The sequence below is a fragment of the Rhamphochromis longiceps genome, linkage group LG12 (assembly GCF_057381845.1).
Source record: "Rhamphochromis longiceps isolate RC_006_pf linkage group LG12, R_longiceps_female_GT1.1, whole genome shotgun sequence".
NCBI classification, from domain to species: domain Eukaryota; kingdom Metazoa; phylum Chordata; class Actinopteri; order Cichliformes; family Cichlidae; genus Rhamphochromis; species Rhamphochromis longiceps.
The window spans coordinates 14,696,322-14,715,412 of NC_140568.1; the positions used below are offsets into that span (position 1 = coordinate 14,696,322).

The 19,091-nt window shown below is 39.2% G+C and overlaps 1 protein-coding gene across 1 annotated transcript in view; it reads right to left on the bottom strand.

Moving 5' to 3' along the window:
* Positions 1 to 19,091, bottom strand: part of zmat4a (zinc finger, matrin-type 4a) — a 156,159-nt gene that overhangs the window by 124,726 nt on the left and 12,342 nt on the right. Inside the window, exon 2 of the mRNA XM_085424881.1 lies at positions 5,169 to 5,270. Within this exon, the coding sequence (XP_085281007.1) occupies positions 5,169 to 5,270 (102 nt within the window). The remainder of the gene's footprint in view (positions 1 to 5,168; positions 5,271 to 19,091) is intronic.

A 19,091-nucleotide genomic window follows, 5' to 3' on the forward strand; every position in this document is an offset into this window, starting at 1 on the left:
CAAAAGTCTCACATTTTGTTGTTGCCGCAAAATGTTGTACTGCTTGAAATTCCGTCTCCACCGTTGCTCGACACTGCGTGTATAGAGCAGGTAGTGCAACAATAGAAAAATAGTTGCGGGACGGCACTGTGTAGCGTTTGTCTAGGGTGTTGATCATTTCCTAAATCCCTCGTTTTGCACAGTGTTGATGGAAGCCATATCTTTGGTCAGGTGATAAGTGATAGCCTCCGTAATTTCTTTGTGCCTGCGGGAGTTCGACGTGAAGCGCTGTATAAGGTTCCCGTTATTGATGTTTGGGTGGTTGACCGGGACGGATTTTCTCCTGTCACTTTCTCGTCATCCCTGACGTGCTCTCCGTTGTTTTTTCCCTGCTAATTTTAGCAGCCAGCTTCTGTATCACGTGGTATAAGGCTCCGCCCTTGTCATTTGTTGATCAGGAAGAGTGAGCGCTTGTTTTCATGCAGATTACGTCCCGGATCAAAATGCGGTACAATCGTCGTCTTTTTTTTCTTTTTCTTTTTTTTTTTTTTAAATAGTTGTCATTCGGAAATGAGATCGGACATAAGTATGAATCGAGATCGCGATTTTCTAACGATTAATCGTGCAGCCCTAGGTTATATGTAAGGTACTTTGTTTCAGGGCAGGAGGCTGGGAGACTTCGTGGTCTGGGATACAGCACACATTTTCACACGCTCTTCATTTTGCACTTTATGGCGCTGTTGTAAATGGTGAAAATACTAGTAATGCTAGCTGCACGGCGTCAACACGTTAACGAGGTAACCGTTAACGCGTTGACGCCGTGCAGCCCCACGCACGGGGCAATCCGCAGTAACTCGTTAACGGAGATTTGCCGCGTTAATACAGTTATGGCGTTAACGTCATTTTAACGAGAGTAATGCTGCAGCACTAAAATAGTAATCTCTAAATGTTTTCTTTTTACCGACCAGCTCCTCTTTGATAGCTACCGTGTCCATCTTGTCGTTAACTGCAGGTGAAGCGATGGGGGAGGGGGAGTTGTGTTCAGTGAAGGAGAGAGGCAAGGCAGAGTAACGCAGCGTAGAGACAAAAGTGGACGAAAGAGAGGCAAACTTGTGGTTCCACAAGTATAATTATAACGTAACATAGACTATATCGATATAAACGATATTGTCACATCTCTTATTTCGTATAAAAATATATTGATATATTTAAAAACTCAATATATCACCCAGTCCTAGATGCTATCATGTATATAATCTGTATATATTATCCTTATGTTAATTAATGTTATGATTAATTAATTTTTAAACAAAGGCCATGTTCTGATAACACAAAAGAACTGAAGCAAGGCAGAAATGTACACCTGTTTCAGACTATATTAAGTAATAACTGACCACAACTATGAGGTCATTATGTAGCAGTCTGATGTCCATAACAGGTCCTGTCATTAAGGTATGGCACAATGGAAGCTATGCATTGCCACATCTCAAATAACAGACTAACAGACTGCTGCTTAGATTTAATTTGTTAAAAGAGAATATATTATATAAGACTTAACTACATTCTAAAAAAAGAGAGAAACTGGTGTGGAGGTGGGTTGCAAAGCGACTTGCAGATGAGCGCCAACTGTGGACAGGCTGATGCAGCTTATATAACACATCAATATGAGATTTGGCAGTTGGATGTGAAGAAAGCTATTAGGTAAGCATTCAGCTGATCTGTCAGAACTCTATCTGAGCTTGACTTTAAGGTCTCTCTGAAGTAGGGCTGTGCGATATGACCAAAATCTCATATCCCAATATAAGACATCTATCGTCCCGATAACGATATAAATCACAAAAATTTAACATTTTCTGTAAATTCTGTGAATCTCGGGCAGCTCGACTTGGCTGAAGTGTTTCCAGCTGGGCGTCGCGTACCTGGAGTCGAGTGTTTTAACAGATGCATGAAACGATACATTTTTAGACATAAGTTGTAACGGCCGCCATTTTCTTTGTGAGTATTTATTACACGGCGTGCTGCGGGGAAAAGCCTGTTCTAACGTTTGAGTCTAAGGTTCATTTTTAGCACCTGATGGGCCTTTTTTTGCTTCTCATCCGTGTGATGCCATAAAACAGTGCCTTAGATCACCCCTAAAACATGCCACACTCAAGCAAGTACTAATAAACTGCTGTTGACTCAGTAAGTGAAAGACACGTTGAACAATCAGACATTTAACGAGCTGTGTTATATTTCTTCAAGAGCAGTTACTCAACACTGCTAGGGAAAATACATTAAAACGTAATAGGCATCTAGTTTAAAAGAGGTTCTCTTGCACTGCTTGCAAGAGGGCAGCTTGTCAAGAGAGGCTGTAGTACACGCCCAAATCAGAAAACATGCAACGAGACAGATGCATAAATTAACATGCGCCACACTCATATCTTTGAACTGAGAACCAAAGGCCACTCTGATCCACTCTGCAGGGGAGCTCTTGCTTTGATGTATTTGAAAAGGAGGTTTAAAGATCAATTACATGTCTACTGTCACCCCAAAGACTGATTTAACTTTGGAGTTTAAAAATTCAAAGTAACACTGACTCGATCACAGATCATCATATTTGAGTGAGTTAGATGACCAGTCTGTCAAAAAGATTTCATCTGAAGGGGGGATACAGAAAAAGTTCTCCATTTGATAAAAAAGTCCCTACTATGGTCCAGGAAGTTTTAACTATGAATTCTTTTTCAGTTAGTTATTTAATTATTTATTCCTACCCTGAAAGCCCTTTACATGTCTGTCTCCTATTGCCTCTGATCTCTCTTGTTTTTGCAGAGTCGAACTTGAAGTCTGCACACTCTTCCCACTATACCTTATACAGTTGCGGAGGAAAACCATGACATTTGCCTGAAAGCTCACCCCACACTTCCTGACACTGGTGGTGTTGCCAGTACATCTAGAACAATATGCCTTAGGACCTACTTTCACCTCAAAATCCACCTGTAGGGCTTGAGGCCAAGGGAGGAAATCATTATTGCCTGTCTCCCTTGGAGATTCCTTGAGTGGGGGGAATCTCCAAGGGGTGATGAAGTCAGACCCTTAAGGCCAAAAATGTGAAATGGCAATAACAATAACATATTATCTGTTGCAAAAAGCTTAAAAAAATTGGTCTGCATCCCCCGTCAAAAGGAGTTTTCAACTACAGATACACAACTGGCCCAGCGCTTCACCTGAAGCATAGACGTAAAATCTTCTGGCTTCCTTCTTTCTTTGGCAAATGCACTTTTTCATTATTAATGACCATTATTATGATTTATACATATGTTCATATTTTTAATGAAAGAGGTCATGAGTTTCAGATGCAAGTTAGAAGATTTGAAGCTCTACAGTCTGATATACAGCAACTGTAAATCTTCAAATGCAGCACTGCTGGAATCAAATCGACAAAAACAAAATGCAAACACTTCACCTTTTCAAATGCAAAACTGCCATCTCGATTCAAAAGTTTACTTTGTTGTGGCACTTCCCTTTTTTCTTACTGTCGTCAACATGACCCAAACACGTCACCATGCATTAGACCCTAACTGTGCTAAAATAGAAGCCAAATACACTCTATCTCCAGGAGGCAACAGGCCAAGTGCTGTATTCTGCATTCACCACACAATAACAAAATTAATATTTGATTCGGATTGGTACAGCAACTTTCTGTCTCCTGCAACAGCCTGAAGAACACAATAGTTCTCCTGTTTCCCATAGGCAGTTAGGGCTACTTTAAATAGCACTCCGCAGCAGCAGCACAGCGAGCACTATGCCCTGCAGGAAACAGAGTCTGAGTTAAGAGTTGCAAAAGAAAAGTTGACTCAAAGTCAAGGAAAGCAAGCTTAGGACGAGGCAAAGTTAGGACAAAGTAACACTGTCAGAAAAATGTAAAAAAAACAAACAAACAAAAAAAACATTTCGTTTTCGTTTTTGAGATTTTACCTCAGCAAACTGATGCACAACAACAGGAAATCAATAACATGCTTAATTGACTCAAGGTCTCAAACTGTTTTCTTTCAGCCTCTCAAAGAATGAAAGTCAGCTGGCCAGTCTTTGATAATATTGCCTGGATGGTAGTGTTCATATGAGTCCCTTCAACTCCTGTTACTGCAGATGTCCTGTAGCGGCAGGCTAGCCATCAGACTCACTGGTCTTGAAACTCAGTTTGACAGTGAGTGAGCGGTGGCATCTGCAGAGAGATAGAGGTCCACTACCTGATGATGCTCAGGCAGGAGGAAACCAACTGGCTGCCTTCCTCAATTTGACCTTGAGTTGACTGATTGGGGCATCGCCAGTTTCAGCGCGTCGGGTTAAAGGACAGGTACAGATGTGTTTACATAGATTTACTACATTTTTTATTTTATCTTGTCAGAAACTCCTTAAAACTCACTTGCAAGAACATTAAAGTGGACGTGAGATGGTATTTGGCATACTGCAGACAAATTTTGTGGTTTCTTTAGTCCATCTCTCTATTTTGGTAGTTACTAGCCAGCTCCAAAGCTAGCCACCAAAATATCAAAATAATAGGGCTTTACTGAGATTATTCAATAATCCTATTGATAGAATATCATTAATTAGTGGGCTTCCATGTCAGGAACTATATTAACCATTAGAAACAAAGGGCAATTCAGTTTGTGAACAGTAAGGTTAATGAAGGGAAAATTTGGGGGATTTATTTGGATACAATACTTGGCTTTGATTACCAATCTAACACCAGTCCTAAATTTATTTTGCAGTAGTTAGTTGTATCACTTTGCAATACTTAAATACAAAATGAGAGATTAGAGACTTATTTGTAACTTTAAAATGCTTTGTAGCTTTTCAGTAATGGCTTTTCTTGTTTACTGCAACTGTGCTGTCAAAGTTTGAATTCAGCAATGATCTCTTGGGGTTAAAATGTTAGGTAGTGTGGATGAATACCCCTTAAAGTATGAGCTGTGGAAAATCTCAAAGTTCAGTTTCTCTTTTGGTTATATCTGTATTTCTAGGTTTGCATTCAACTGAGGCTAAATGAAAGAACAAACAACTGGGTGAACTCAGGTGTATGTCAGTGTGGAGCTGCAGGGCTCAGGTGGATAGATTTTCCAAGTGTCTCTGGGGGCAGTGCCTAAACAGCACAAATCTTGTCATTAGCTCCAATAGAGTAGTATAGTATATCAGGGTCATGTGACTCTCACCTCATAATGGGCGACCCGCTGGGACTCGGAAATGAGCTGAGCGCTGCACACTTTGCAGTAGCTGTCTGTGAAAAGCCCTTGGTCCACCTCTGTTGACTTCATCTGGAGAAGGAGAAAATGAGTTTACTGACTGGAGTTCCGTTTTTGGCAGGTGTTTTTAAGAACTGCACACATAATGCTGACTGTTTTTGAAAGAAAAAGCCCATTTCAGACAGGATGAGTCAAAAGAAGTTAGGGAAAATGTTTTTTTATTTAAACGGCAAGTCCGAATCAAACTGGACCTCTCTGACTAACAGTTTTGACAAAATGACATAATATGTCCACTGTACATTCACACAAACACAGAAAGCTGTCTGATTTCCATTGGTACTATCAGGCAGCCTTGTTTTGTAGGTCTACAGGGAGCTGTGACAAACCAACCAAGATGTAATAGAGCAAGTAAACAACAAACTCATATTTTCAACACAGTTAATCAATATTTTATTAACTTAGTGACAGATGCTGAGCAGCTTTTGCAAGCAATGAGTCAGAAAAACTATACAAAATATCCCACTTAAGACATGAAGCTAAAATGTTATTTGTTAATGAATAAATAACAAGAGATCAAAGACGAGCTGTTCCTGGGAATTCATTAAAGTATAAAATTGAACTCCAGGCTGTGTGTTGTTGGAGAAAAAAATGTATTCTAGGTGACATGGCTGCAAAAACCTTTTATTTTCATAGCTGAGCCCTCTCTGCTTTCTATTACTAATTCAGCCTAGTTTACAACAGAAGCTCGCATTTCATATTTGGAAGCAGTCAGGCTTAACTCATCCTCATTTACAAAGGTGCAGCTTCATTTGGAGCCACGGGACAGAGGGAACTTAGGAGGAACGTATCTCAAACTTGTTTCAATTTACAAATTTGATAGCTAATAGCTCTGTGCTATTAGCAAAAGTAGGAAAATTGTAACAAGTTTTAAGAAGTCTTAAAGATTGGATGCATTGGATGCAGTTTCCCATCCGGGTGGGGATTTTGCAGTACAGGATTCTCTGTAGTGCAAAATCATAAGTCCTTCAGTCACCTGAGGTAATAACTGGTCTTCCCTCTCCGGCTGGATCCCATTCATGCTGAGAGGATGAAGGTTCTTTGCTAGTTTTCTGGTAATGTCCACTGTTATCTCTTTGTTGGTCTTACACACATTCAGCTCAAGATTGTCAAGCAATACTAAGATGCATTAATAACAAGAAGATGCATCTTGGTATTGGTTTTAGATTCAAAATCTCTACTCAAGGAATCATTGCACAGCATATGATCATCAAAGTTTTAATCCTCCTCAAATCACTTAGTAGGGCCATGGTGAGGATGAGTTTGGTCTTAAAAACTGCACCAGGTGTCCTCTGGTTTGTCAAGCACAAGCAGGAAACACAAATATTCTGACAGAGAGCTGGAAAATGCCAAGGCAAAGGGCTCATTAGAGACTTGTCAATCTCAAGGCAGACAAACCTTAAATTATACCCTACTTTAACATTTGTTTTTTGTTAAGGAGATAACATTCTATAAAAAAAATTAGTGTCACAGTGAACAGAAAAATGCTCTTAAGCAGCAACAGAGTACGCAAAAAGAGACTGAGCTCACAAATCAGAAGTAAGATCACTGTCTCAAAGTCATCATTAAATTCACCCCTGTTGGCCATAATGTTTTAGACCTAGAGGTTTCCTCTGCCTTTTACATCCAGTCTGTGTGGTTTTACAAGCTTCCCATAAGTGTACTCTTTAATATTCACAGAGAGTACCACTTAGCTTGTGGTAATGTATAATTTGCATGGCTTATTTGGGGTCGGATTTTACATTTTCATTGGCAGAAAGATGAAAAAAAATCTTTTTCCTTGTTATTACTAATTGATAGTTCATCATGCCAACAAACCAAGTGGCTAAATTTACATCCACTGGCCAGAGAATATCTACTTAGAACATAAAAAATTATATTGACTGATACAGCAAAAGAAAGAGACACACAGAAATTTGGTGGTCGTCTTTAGGCAAGGTAGGAGGATGGAAATTTATTGACAAAATGATTTTACACTAATTCTGTTTCTAGACCTGAATCTTTGTTTATTGCCCTAATGATTCATGATAAATTTTGTGTGTGGAAAAGAAATTCAGCCTACAGTAGTTTCAGCATCAGAGAAAATGTTGGATTCTTGGAATATGAAGCACCAGCAACAGAACAGAAGAATAAACTTGCATGTTATTCAAGTATGAAATATTTGCACTATCATTCAATTCAGTTTAATTCAGTTTTATCTATACAGCACCAAACAGTCACAACAACAGTCGCCTTAAGGTGCTTTATATTGTAAGGTAGGCCCTACACTACCCTACCCTCTGGCAGCAAAGACATTATGGTCAGACTGAGAAAACAGGGGCAAAACATGTCAGGAGTGTATGTGTCTGCAGATAAACAGCAAGAGAAGAAGAGAAACATAAATAAGTCAGCACTGCCACTCTCTTCCAAAGTCTTGTAATCAGTCGAGAGCACCGTCACTTCTAGTTCAGATTCTAGAGGACAAACAACATAAATAAGCATCTTTGAGAGCTCTATCAGCCTGTGCCAGTTGGAGCCACTCACTATTTTAGCAAGGGTGCACAGATGTGCAAAATGAATAATTAATCTGCCTAAATTCTGTTAAGAAGCAGAGGCATCAGGGGTAACTTCTGCAGAAGCCTGGGAATGAAAGCAACTCTTATCTCTGACTTCATTTTCCATAGTTAGAAGGAGGTCTCAGTTCTATTTCTGCCATTGTAAAGTCTGCATATTCATCTTAGTTTGGACTAAATGGCCAAAACCCTACAATGTGGAGTAAACAGAGAAATAAGTAAATATTTTTTCTGTTATCTCTCTCCACAATGCATAATCCCGCGAGACACGAAAAATCATTCAGCTGGATTTATTGTTAGGATGTGAGCTCTGACCCTATATTTTGTCTGCATTTAAGGTCAGCAATGGTGGGAGTTTACTGTAAAAATCTCAACACCGCCTAATAAATAACAGTAAAACAAGGCCTCTTAAAAAGTTATTTGTTGTTAGTGGTTTTGATTTTGGGTAATGCTGTATTGACCTATTTCACTAAGAAGCGAGACCCCTTGTAACACCTTCGTTAGGCTTTTTTCCTCTTTTGTCCTGTTCTCTGAAACTCTGAAACCACCCTTGTGCATCTTCTGTTTGCCATTAGACAAACATTAGATTCATGTACTTTAAATCTGTATCTCATTGTGAGTCAGAGGTGTACCCAGACAATTTACATAACTAGAATTTGGCTAATTTGCCAAATTGTTCCCTCAAAACCTCATAATGTCCACAAAGTGGCTAGTGAATCACTTAGGGGTTAGGTTTAGGTAGCATTTTATGTATGATTCTACTTATGCGTAAGAAGGATTCTGAAAAAATACAAAACATTGCTTTTCAAGTCCAGTCTCTTACATGTATCCTTACCCTCAATCGGTCAAATGGTTGCCCCTCCCTGAGCCTTTTTAGTTAGTTTTTCCTTCCCACTGTCGCCAGGTGCTTGCTCATAGGGGGTCATCTGATTGTTGGGGTTTTCTCTGGGGTTTATAAGCACCTTGAGGTGACTATTGTTGTGATTGGGCGCTATATAATTGGATTTAACTGAACTGAATTTCGACCTAACAGATCTTCTGTTATAAGATTGGGTTTGGTTTGGGTCTGTCAGAAAATAGATGGAAGGGATAGCATTAAACCAAACCATAAGTCTACTTCCAACCCTTCAAAGGTCACCAACTCTGTGTTTCATACTTGATATTCTCAGTTATAGCCCAAAGAGTACACCTATGCTAATAGTTCCAGTCAAAAGCTTGTTAAGCCCTGTGTACATATACAACTATGTGTTATATAGCTAATGGTCGGCCATTAGTAGAGAGTTCAAGCTCTACCAACTACATTCACACTCCGATGGATGCATCGGAGAGCAACTTGGGGTTAGTATCTTGGCCAAGGATACTTGACATGCAGACTGGAGGAGCCAGGGATCGAACCGCCAACCTTCCGATCAGTAGGTGACCTGTTCTACCTCCTGAGTTACAGCCACCCCTGTGCTAACGTGGTGCCAAGTAAGCTGAAGAGGTCCTGAGAAATAAAGCCCCTTGTTGTTAGGTCTGAACCTAGTGGTCAGCTCATGTTTCATTCCTGTAAAGATTAACTTAATGAGAAGTGGTGGATGGGCAAAAATAGAAAAAAAATAATTATTTTTTACCTGAGAAGAGAACTTGTTCGTGAGTGTGTCTATCACACAAAGGCACAAGAGAGAAAGCAGGAAACGTCCTGCTGAGTATTAAGCACAGCGCTCCAAAGAGCAACAGCTTCTCACCAAATTAACATGTGCCTCTCCTTGGTGTTCAATTCATTAAGCTAATGGATTTTACTGTCAGATACATTGCTATAATTGCAAGAGGTTGACTCTCTTCTAAATGAGAAAAATATTAATTTTTACCCCGTGTAATTGGATAAGGGGAGGCATCGCACTTGTAAACCAACAGGGGGTCCTTTACACAATTCAATCATCAATATCTGATCAGAGCAGCTGTTGTTAACAACATTACAGGCAAGCTCTCTCAGCACAGCTCCGTGAGCTCATTACGGAAGTTATGTTTCCACTCTGTCCCTTGTTTCTCCTTCACCAGAGAAGTCAGAAGAAACAAACCAGCACATTTCACACCAATGATCAAATTAGCAGAAAGCCAGCTTTCCTGCTTACCGACCTTCTTTGACTACGACAAAGTGTTAGCACATCAACGGAGGCAAGCTCCGTAGAGCTGGAAAAGTGAGGCTGGGGATAGAAAAAAGAAAAAAGCTGACGAAACAGAGGGAGAGAAAGAGTTCAGAGATGAAAAGAAGGTTACAGTGGCGAGTGCCCAGCAGATGCTGCTGCTAAAAAGGTCAGTTGTAAATCGTTATGGAGTGTGTTAAGCTGGGAAGCTGGATGAATGCCCATGCAGATGAGCTGTACTCGTGCTGGCCTTAGTGGCAGATGACCCTTTGGCTAAGAATAGTTCAGATAACAAATAATGATAACCAGCTAAATGGGCACTGCTGCTGTCACAACATAAAAATTCCAGCTTTGATCCCAATGTCAGGTAGGAAACATTTTAATACACAATTCTATCGCCTTGTCATTGCCTATCATATGAACAGACATTCTGACTTGACTATCAGAATGTCCCAGGCCTATTCTTTGGACGGGTTAGGCCTGTATTGGTTACACTGTGAATGAAAATAAAAGTGCATGAACAGGAAACACAACACGGAAAGACCTCTGGAGAGTGCACACACCCAGAAAATATCCAGTTCTCTGCCAGCTTTTAATTAGATCTTAAATTATTTTTTGTAGGCCACATGAGAATGTCAGTGAGTACGGGACAAATGCTTCTTTTGATCAGACGCTGCCAATAGGTTAAAAATGAGCTGTCTGAACAGCATGGCATTACTCTGTTACACTTGTATCAGTACTACATTTTATCCTCAGTGGACTTTTCTCTTTTTCTGAATCAATGCCAACATACCAGGAACTGCAGATGAACGTCATGAAATCCCCAAAGTTATCTGAGTATTGATTTTGGGCTAATCTGTTCAGGTAGAAAACTAAAGACGAAAAATCACAATTAGAAATGTACACAACAAATGTATGCGGCAAATTTTATAGCAACTCAGAGCTGTTGCGATAACCCACTGAAATCCAAAAATACAGTGGGAATGTGTTCCTAGACAGACAGTGGATCAAACAACACCTGAGACTTTTTTGTTTGCTATCAAACTTGAATATCTATATCAGTGACTTTTTTTATGACAATCAATTCTTGAAAGACTCTTAGAAGTCAGGAGGTCAGAAAAATTATTAGTTAATCATTCACTGACATTCATTGTTGGAATGAATTTATCAGATTTCAATAAAAGATTGATCGGAATTGGACAGAAGTGAGAGCAAATGGAAGTTGCAGGTTTTGAAGGTTTAAGAACATGTAATGTAAGTTAATATGTCACACATGTTAAACCAGCCTTCAACACTAGCCCTGCTCAATAATGCATCATCACACTGGAGACTAGCTGATAACAACAACTGGGGTACGTTGTTTGATTGTCTGGTTCGGAATAATATCAGTAAATCTTAGATTACACTGAGCAATCATCTCTTAGAAGCAAAGCCACATAAATACCAAATGTGTTGTCTCATCCTTAACTAAGTGATTTTAGAATTCCACTGTATTCACATGGGGCGATTCTGCACTTCCCACACACAGGCCTCAAATTCCTCCGGTGAGGAGCTTTAGTGACTAGCTGCCCCAGATTGTTTCCCCCATCCTTGAACTGTCAGAGAGATGTAACACACAGCAGAGTGCTTTGAAAAGAGAGAAGAGGCATTTAAAAAGCTGTAGCTGATATCAGCTTTCAACAGTATCACTGTGTTTCTCTGTGTCCTGCAGACGTACTAAGTCTTGCTACATTTGTGGCATACCAAATACACAAATAATACACAAAAACAGAGTTCCGACACAAAGAGACTTTATTTCAGTGTGCAGCCATGTTATACTAATACTATATACTAAACACTAAAGTCATATATGTATTATGTATTTTCTTTCTTTTTCTCTTTTTGTGACTTTATCAGTCTCTCTAATAGTTGAGTGAATTTCTGCCCCTTTTTTCTTTAACATTGCTTCAGTTCATCAAAGTTTGTGACGATTCCTTTATGCAATGCTCTCTTAATATTTTAAGGAAGCATTTTAATCGAGTTGAGGTCCAGCTCATTTGTACCATTTGAACTTTCTAAATAGGAAGGAGAGGATTGTTTACCATTAAGTCAACCACAGTTTGAGTTGTCCTCAGATGGATAAAAAGATTTACATATAAAAATGCTAAAATGAGTTGCCAGACTTATTTGGGCAGACATTATTATTCTTGTATACTGTCTACTTATATTTGTGTTGGATTTTTTGATACATACCAGGTTAAACGTTAACAGCCAAAATGACAGTCAGCAAGTCAAATAACATTAATAAAAACAAAAATCATCATCATCATCATCATCAATGTTGTCTCAACCAGACTGTAAAACTTTACTGTAAAAATGGAGCAAAGCTTTTTTTTCCTTTTTTTTCTCCAACTCTAAAAATGGCAAACACGACAAAACTATGGAAACATATTTGGGAAGCAATATGATGATATCACAAAATGAAGCCATTAAAAATTAAAGGTACTATAAGTAAAATTTCATCACTAGATTTCAGTACATTGCAGATTGATATCAGTACAATTCTTATTTCTTACCCCTCCCATTTCAAGTGCATCCCAGCTACAGTAGCCACTCCAGGACAAACAACTTTGGCTTCTACTCATATGTAGTGAGTAGATGCTGTCAGTCTTCTGTTTACTTCAGCTCAGCTATGTTGACAGCTTAGCTCAGCTCGGGTGTTCACATCTATTTACTTTAGAGGAGATTGTAAAACTCTGTAAAAGGAGACTGATATGATTCGATGAGACTGTGTAGCGCACTTCTGACCGACTACAGCGATACTGAGGTGAGTTGTTGAGAATATCCTAAACTTTTCTTATAAGCGCTGTTGTTAATTGCTGCTAGCTGACGTTAGTGGAATTTTAAAGTTGATTAAGTTGTAATCAATTATTTCTGTTTAATTATTTCTGTTTATGTGAATTTGTTGTTTTAAATACACATCAATTAATATATATTTATTAGTGCAAAAATGACTTACAATACCTTTAAGTTTGCATTTGCAAAGGCTGAAATACAACACCAACAAGGCTACAATCTAGGAAACATTCCAGTGAACTGCAGTCATCCTAAAACCCGCACAGTCCATTTGGTCTTTACTGAATTTTTGGCTTGCAAGTTCAATTCAAATTCATAACATTAACTGTCCTATTATTAACTGCACAAGAAGTGCTGGTCATTAGCTGCTAGCTTACTGTGTAAAGTCGTCATGGGTCTGTAGCTCTGTCCACCGTTTTAGGGAACATAGTTTGCTTTAAAGTAAGTTAATTATTATTACTTTATTATTATACCATTAAGAATAAACAATGAGGATTCTGGATCAGCACCATGACGCAAACTTGTGGTATAGTATATACAGTACTCTGGAGAAGGTATAAAATGTCACTGCATGTGCATGTGTGTGTGTTTTATGTGTATAGATTTTTTTGTTACATTCTTACACTACCACGACAACCCCGCTCTTTTACCCTACTAATGTTCTGGTTTCAGTTTATTTCCCACAGTTTTTTTAACCTCTTGCCTTATGATTCCAAGCGCTGTCACCAATCTTTGTATTTTTTTATTATTATCTCATAACACGTCTTTAATCAGCTACCATCTTTCCTATGGATTTTTTAAATGTCTACCGTCTCAGATCAACACAGCCCTGTCCTCTAACACCACCAGGAGCAGCAGCAACCCCTCAACAGAACATTGTACCCCTTCAGTTAAAAACACGGGCTACATTTGGTTTGTGTTGTCCACACCTGATGACAGTGATACAGTATGATGTGATTTCATATTAGATTTTTGATGAATGTGGGTTGTTGTTATTCAGCCTGTTTCTATGTGCCCCTTTTTAACTTTGAGCACCCGCCCCTTCAAACATCTCTGCACAGCCCTGGCATCAGCCAACATTACAAAGAGGAAAAGGTAGAATCTTTGTCATGTTTTAGCTTTTATTTCTATTTATAAGTGCACACGTTTTGTCATCATATATAAAGACTGACTTTAATGGTGTTTGTACAGGGTTTTTTTCAGATGTAGAGTAAAAGTTAACTGATGTCAAAGGAAATAACATTTCTTTGATTCAGTAAGTATATGTGACAGTACTCAACATTTACTCTTTTTTTCTTTAAATCAGTAATAAACAGACTTGGCTACTGTGAGACTCATGCTGGAGACACTGTCTGGAACAGATATACAGATGCCCCATAAATTTCACACTTTTCTAAGTTCCTCCTGTCTTATGCCATACCTTTGGCTTTACGTTTGGTGAGAGGTCATTCTGCTGTCATGCCCTTTCTGACTTTTCGTTAAATCTTGCCTTTGGATTTCTGCTGCTAACAAGAAATTAGCAACTTTAAGTACAGCTCCTGCTTCCACAAATTGCTGATTTAGATGCTTTCACTCACTCTTTCTATTGACTTGTTATTTGGGATTATTCTTCAAGGCTCCTAAAACAAGGAATTCAGCGGCTGCTTTTGTTTTTGAACATTTCTTTTTAAATCTCACAGTCCACCAGTGATTTCTCTTTTACTTGATGTTTTAATTTGATGTTAAAGTTCAAAGACTTTTTCTGTCTCTGTCCTTACCACTTACCAGTTGCTCCGTCATATGGCTCTTTTCCACTTGTACCTACTCAGCTCAGCTTGACTCGACTCAATTCAGTTTTTAGGGTTTTCCATTAGGTGGTAGTACATGGTACTGGTAGTACCTGCTCAGCTGGGGTTCGACGCAAGCTGAGTCTGAAAATATGACATCAACAGACTGCATGCCACAAATTGGCCAATCAGTGGCATCACTTGATGAGTCATGTGAGTGATTCCTTAAAAATGGAAAAGGACAGAAACTGAGTAGATTCAAGGAACTAGTTGAAAAGAGGCTATATATTCTTTGATCTCCATGTTGCCCTCTAGCTTCAAATATTACCTCAGCAGATGTAAAGGCATCCTTAAATGAAGCATGTACCACATGGCCCTGTTATGTGTAAACAATACATCTAAAAGGAACATGTTGCACCTTTTCAGTTGATAATTTACTTTTGCGTGCTGTTCCATCCATGATACAGATCATACTGGCAGCTTTTAGGACTGGAAGAGCTGCACAAACTCTGATATCTTGAAAATTGAAAAAAAGAAGAAAAAAAAAACGACCCGCTGCTATTTTTAGGTATACAGTGTCTGGGGAACTGTAAGCATTGTTTTGAGCTGCGACGATCAGATCCAGTTGCTGTACTGGAGTTACAAAAGCAAAGTTCCTGGATAAAAAGTCACACTTTATAATAATACAATGTAAAAAGAATCCATTGTGATTTAATGTCATTTAACTCCTCATACAGCAGATCACTTTACATGTCCTTATCGTGATCTTTATATGCCTCCAGTGCCAACATGTCCATTTGTTTGGTTTTTCCTCTACTCTCACTCTTACTCTCCCTTTCTTTCTCTTTCTCCCTCTTGGCTGGGCTTTGGTTCTTGTAGGATTCTGGCTGGCTGGCACACCAGGACAATTACCTAATCACGTTGCTGCAGTATTTATAAATGAGCTCTCACCACCCACTATCTGCCAGATTGTCTGTTAGCCATGGTGTTATAAAAATTCAGACTCCATTACTGTTATCCTTTCGGATTTCTATTTTCCTTGCTGTTTTCCAGCACTGTAAACACCAAAGTGTGCACTCCAGATTTCCCACATGTCCCGACCAGCTACTTCAACCCTAAACCAGCCACCTTCTTGCTGCCAGTCCCTGCTGGTCCACTCACCACTCTCTCCACTAGTGAAACCACAGATGTGACTGCAAATTTTTGTTTTTCCTGAAAATTCCTAAAGGTCTCAAGGAGACCATTCGCTGCAGCAAACAACTTCAAGTGTGACACATGCTATCGTGCCAATACACACTTGTTCACAGAGCAGGATCTGTTCAGATACACTAACACGATCTTCACTCAGCACACACCTTACCAGATTTGTCTCCTTTCAACTTTGTTCTCTACTACAAATAAAAATTCATGTTGAAGGCTCACAGTTCTGGTACAGTGGAGGAAATCCAGCACTTACCAAAGACACAGGTTTAAATGGTCAGAATAGGAGTTCTAGGCATTGACCTAACAAAAGCAGCTGGGGTGGACGTTGTGCAGCATTGCACAAGGAGATGGCCAAATTTAAATTAAGTATATTTTTTTCTCTTTATGGGTGGCCTGAAGATGTTTCATAATTAGCAAACTATTATTATTATTACTAACTGATTTTAAAATGAGACTACAATCCTCCCAGTGAATTCAAGCCATCTAAATAATACCAAAATGTACACAAGAATGAGACACTTTCAGTTAGTGCTCAGTTGTATATTATTGTATTTCTGCAGAAAGAGGGATGCTCATTGAAATAATTTTTAATGTGCCTTCAGCCAAAATAATAATCTATTGGCAAAATAATGAACCAGACTGTAGACAGTAGACAGTAACCCTCAACTCCTAACATAAAGTAAGCTTCACCAATAAATTGTGAGCTATTTAATGAAGAATTATGACTACACATGGAGGACTGTAGAAACCCATAAATTAGAAGTTGGTCATTTATTCCATATGTAGTATAGCAAGTAGTAAAACTGCCAATTAATCATAGTAGCTCCACACATTAAGAGTAGCAGCATGAGAAAGAGAGGGGCTGCAGAGCCCTGAGTGAGCTCGTGCCACAAAGAACTGCTGAAGCGTTGATCACGTAAAATCATAATAAGGTCTTTTCTTAAAAAAGTTCACAGTATGCAAATTTCTCACTACGCTTAACTATGACGCTGACTATGACAAATTGTAGAAAGCAAGCGCTAGTGTAGTTATACAGCCCAGTTTCCACAGCAGTTAGAACATTGTGCAAAATGTAAATAAACACAAAATGCAGTCATTTAATCCTTATGTCTACTCTCTCATGGCCCTGAGGCAGCACAATTCCGCTGCTTCCCACTAGGGCTGCCACAAACGATTATTTTGATAGTCGACTAGTCACCGATTATTTATGCGATTAGTCGACTAATCAGATCATCATCCACTGGACGTAAAACGTACAGCTTATTGCACCAGCAGCATCTGCTCTTAAATAACTATCATTAGCTTACAGCTTTAAGTGTTTAAGGTGCTAACTAAAAATAAAGACAAGATGATAGTTTATTCAATTTTAATGAAATTTGCAGATTGTTTCGGTGAAGTTTAATGAACTCCTTGCTATCTAAAATATAACAGGACAACGGAGTATATTCTCCAGCATCTCACACTTTTGATAATCAGCTGTCTGCTTGACGTTTATTCAGCTGTGTAAAAACTATAACTTTAATCTCAGACAAACCGATTTACTCAGGAACAAATAAAATACAAAAAAAAAAAAGCCAAACAACAACATTTTTAATTTATCTAAGTGACTCATATATATTTAACCTGAGTAGCGAAAGACGGCGGTGGGTTAGAAAACAATTTGCCGGGAGTCCGGTGTTCTCACCGCGCTAGTGACCTAGCCCCCGGCTAGCTATCGAGCTGGTGGGTAACAGACGTCTCCGAAAACGTCGGAGCGCTTTTGAAAATATGTGGTGTCCTGATAAACTGAGCCGATATTTGAGGTTTACACAGCTACATTCTCGCCTGAAAATACGTTAAACGTTTATTTTCTGACCCAGAAAGAATAATAAGAGTAACATTAAAACTAACTAGCTGCCGCCATTGTTGGAAACTAAGCTGGGCCGCGCTATGATTTCTGGGACACAGCTGCTTCTTCTTCTTCTTCTTCGGGGTTTAACGGCAGCTGGCATCCTTGTACATGCAGTGCTGCCATCTTCTGTTTCAGTCCGTTATTACACTCTTAAATCCTGCTACTTATTCCTGCGTCTTTTGTGATCTTACAAAGCTTCAAACGACGCGTCGACTATTAAATCAGTCGTCGACGATTTTGATAGTCGACATAATCGTGACTAGTCGACAAATCGTGGCAGCCCTACTTCCCACACAAAGACTAACGGATACGCAGAAATATTTGGTGACCGTCTGGTTTTGGCTTTTTTTTATTGTCTACCACCAGCAATCAATTTACTAGCTTCTATTTTGAAATTCAGTCATGCCAACCAGTGACTTTTCTAGTCTCTAAATGCACTGTTTCTTACATCATGCTGTTCTACTCTACTTGAGTAGATTGATTGAACCACCAACCTTGTGATTACTGGAGAGCCTGTTCTAACAGGAGCTACAGGACCCCAGCCTCTAGTACTATTTCACTACACGATGGCTTACTGGCCATACTGCTGTTATGGAAGTTCTTGATATCATCCTACTACTTCCTCAAAAAGAATCTGGTCCATGGGTGGGACGGTCTCCAGAACCTGCAGGAGGCAGAGTGCTGTTTGTGGCACGATCAGAGACGCTGCAGAGCAGAACCACTAACCAGCAGCTTTCCAAGAGTTCATCTGAAGGATGAGACACTCCACTAATGGCACACTTCATTGTATTTTTAAGTTATGTAATTTTATCAAAGTGCTTGCCAAATAACATAATTGCTAAGGGAATTTTTAATTGGGTGCATATTCAACACTCTTACCTCCTGCATTGGAAATAAGAATCTAAATTCATGGAAAACTGAATTCTGATCTGATCTGTAAATCAGTCCCTGGGCACAAGAAAACTTCTGAAAAACATAGTTGATTACTGCCTCCACAAACATTAAAAATGCAATTCTGACAGTCCTCTGAATTTGAGCTCTTTTAAGAGTTGAAGTGAAAAGCATTCCTGTGGTGTGACCGTTCACAATTTGAAATTCCTTTTGGAAATAATGAAAGCTGCATCCTCCAGGCTACAGAGGAGAGGGACTATGAAACTGGCTGTCAGCACACAGCACTGATGGCATGGAGGGAGCATTAATGTGCATGGCATGAATAACTGACTATATAATATTTACATATTTTGAAACAACATCCAAAAAACAATGCAAAACTACAGTCAGCATGTATCACACTATCATGGTACAACTTCAAAAATGGAAACCCAGAGGTTAGGAGTGCAGCACCCTTTCAACTGCAAGGCAGTTGCACAGATCACCTGGTGGAAGGCAACTTGTCTCCAAGTCATTGTCGTGCGACTCAGACTGATTGCAATTACTCTCGGACGGATAGGCAAGGGTTTGAA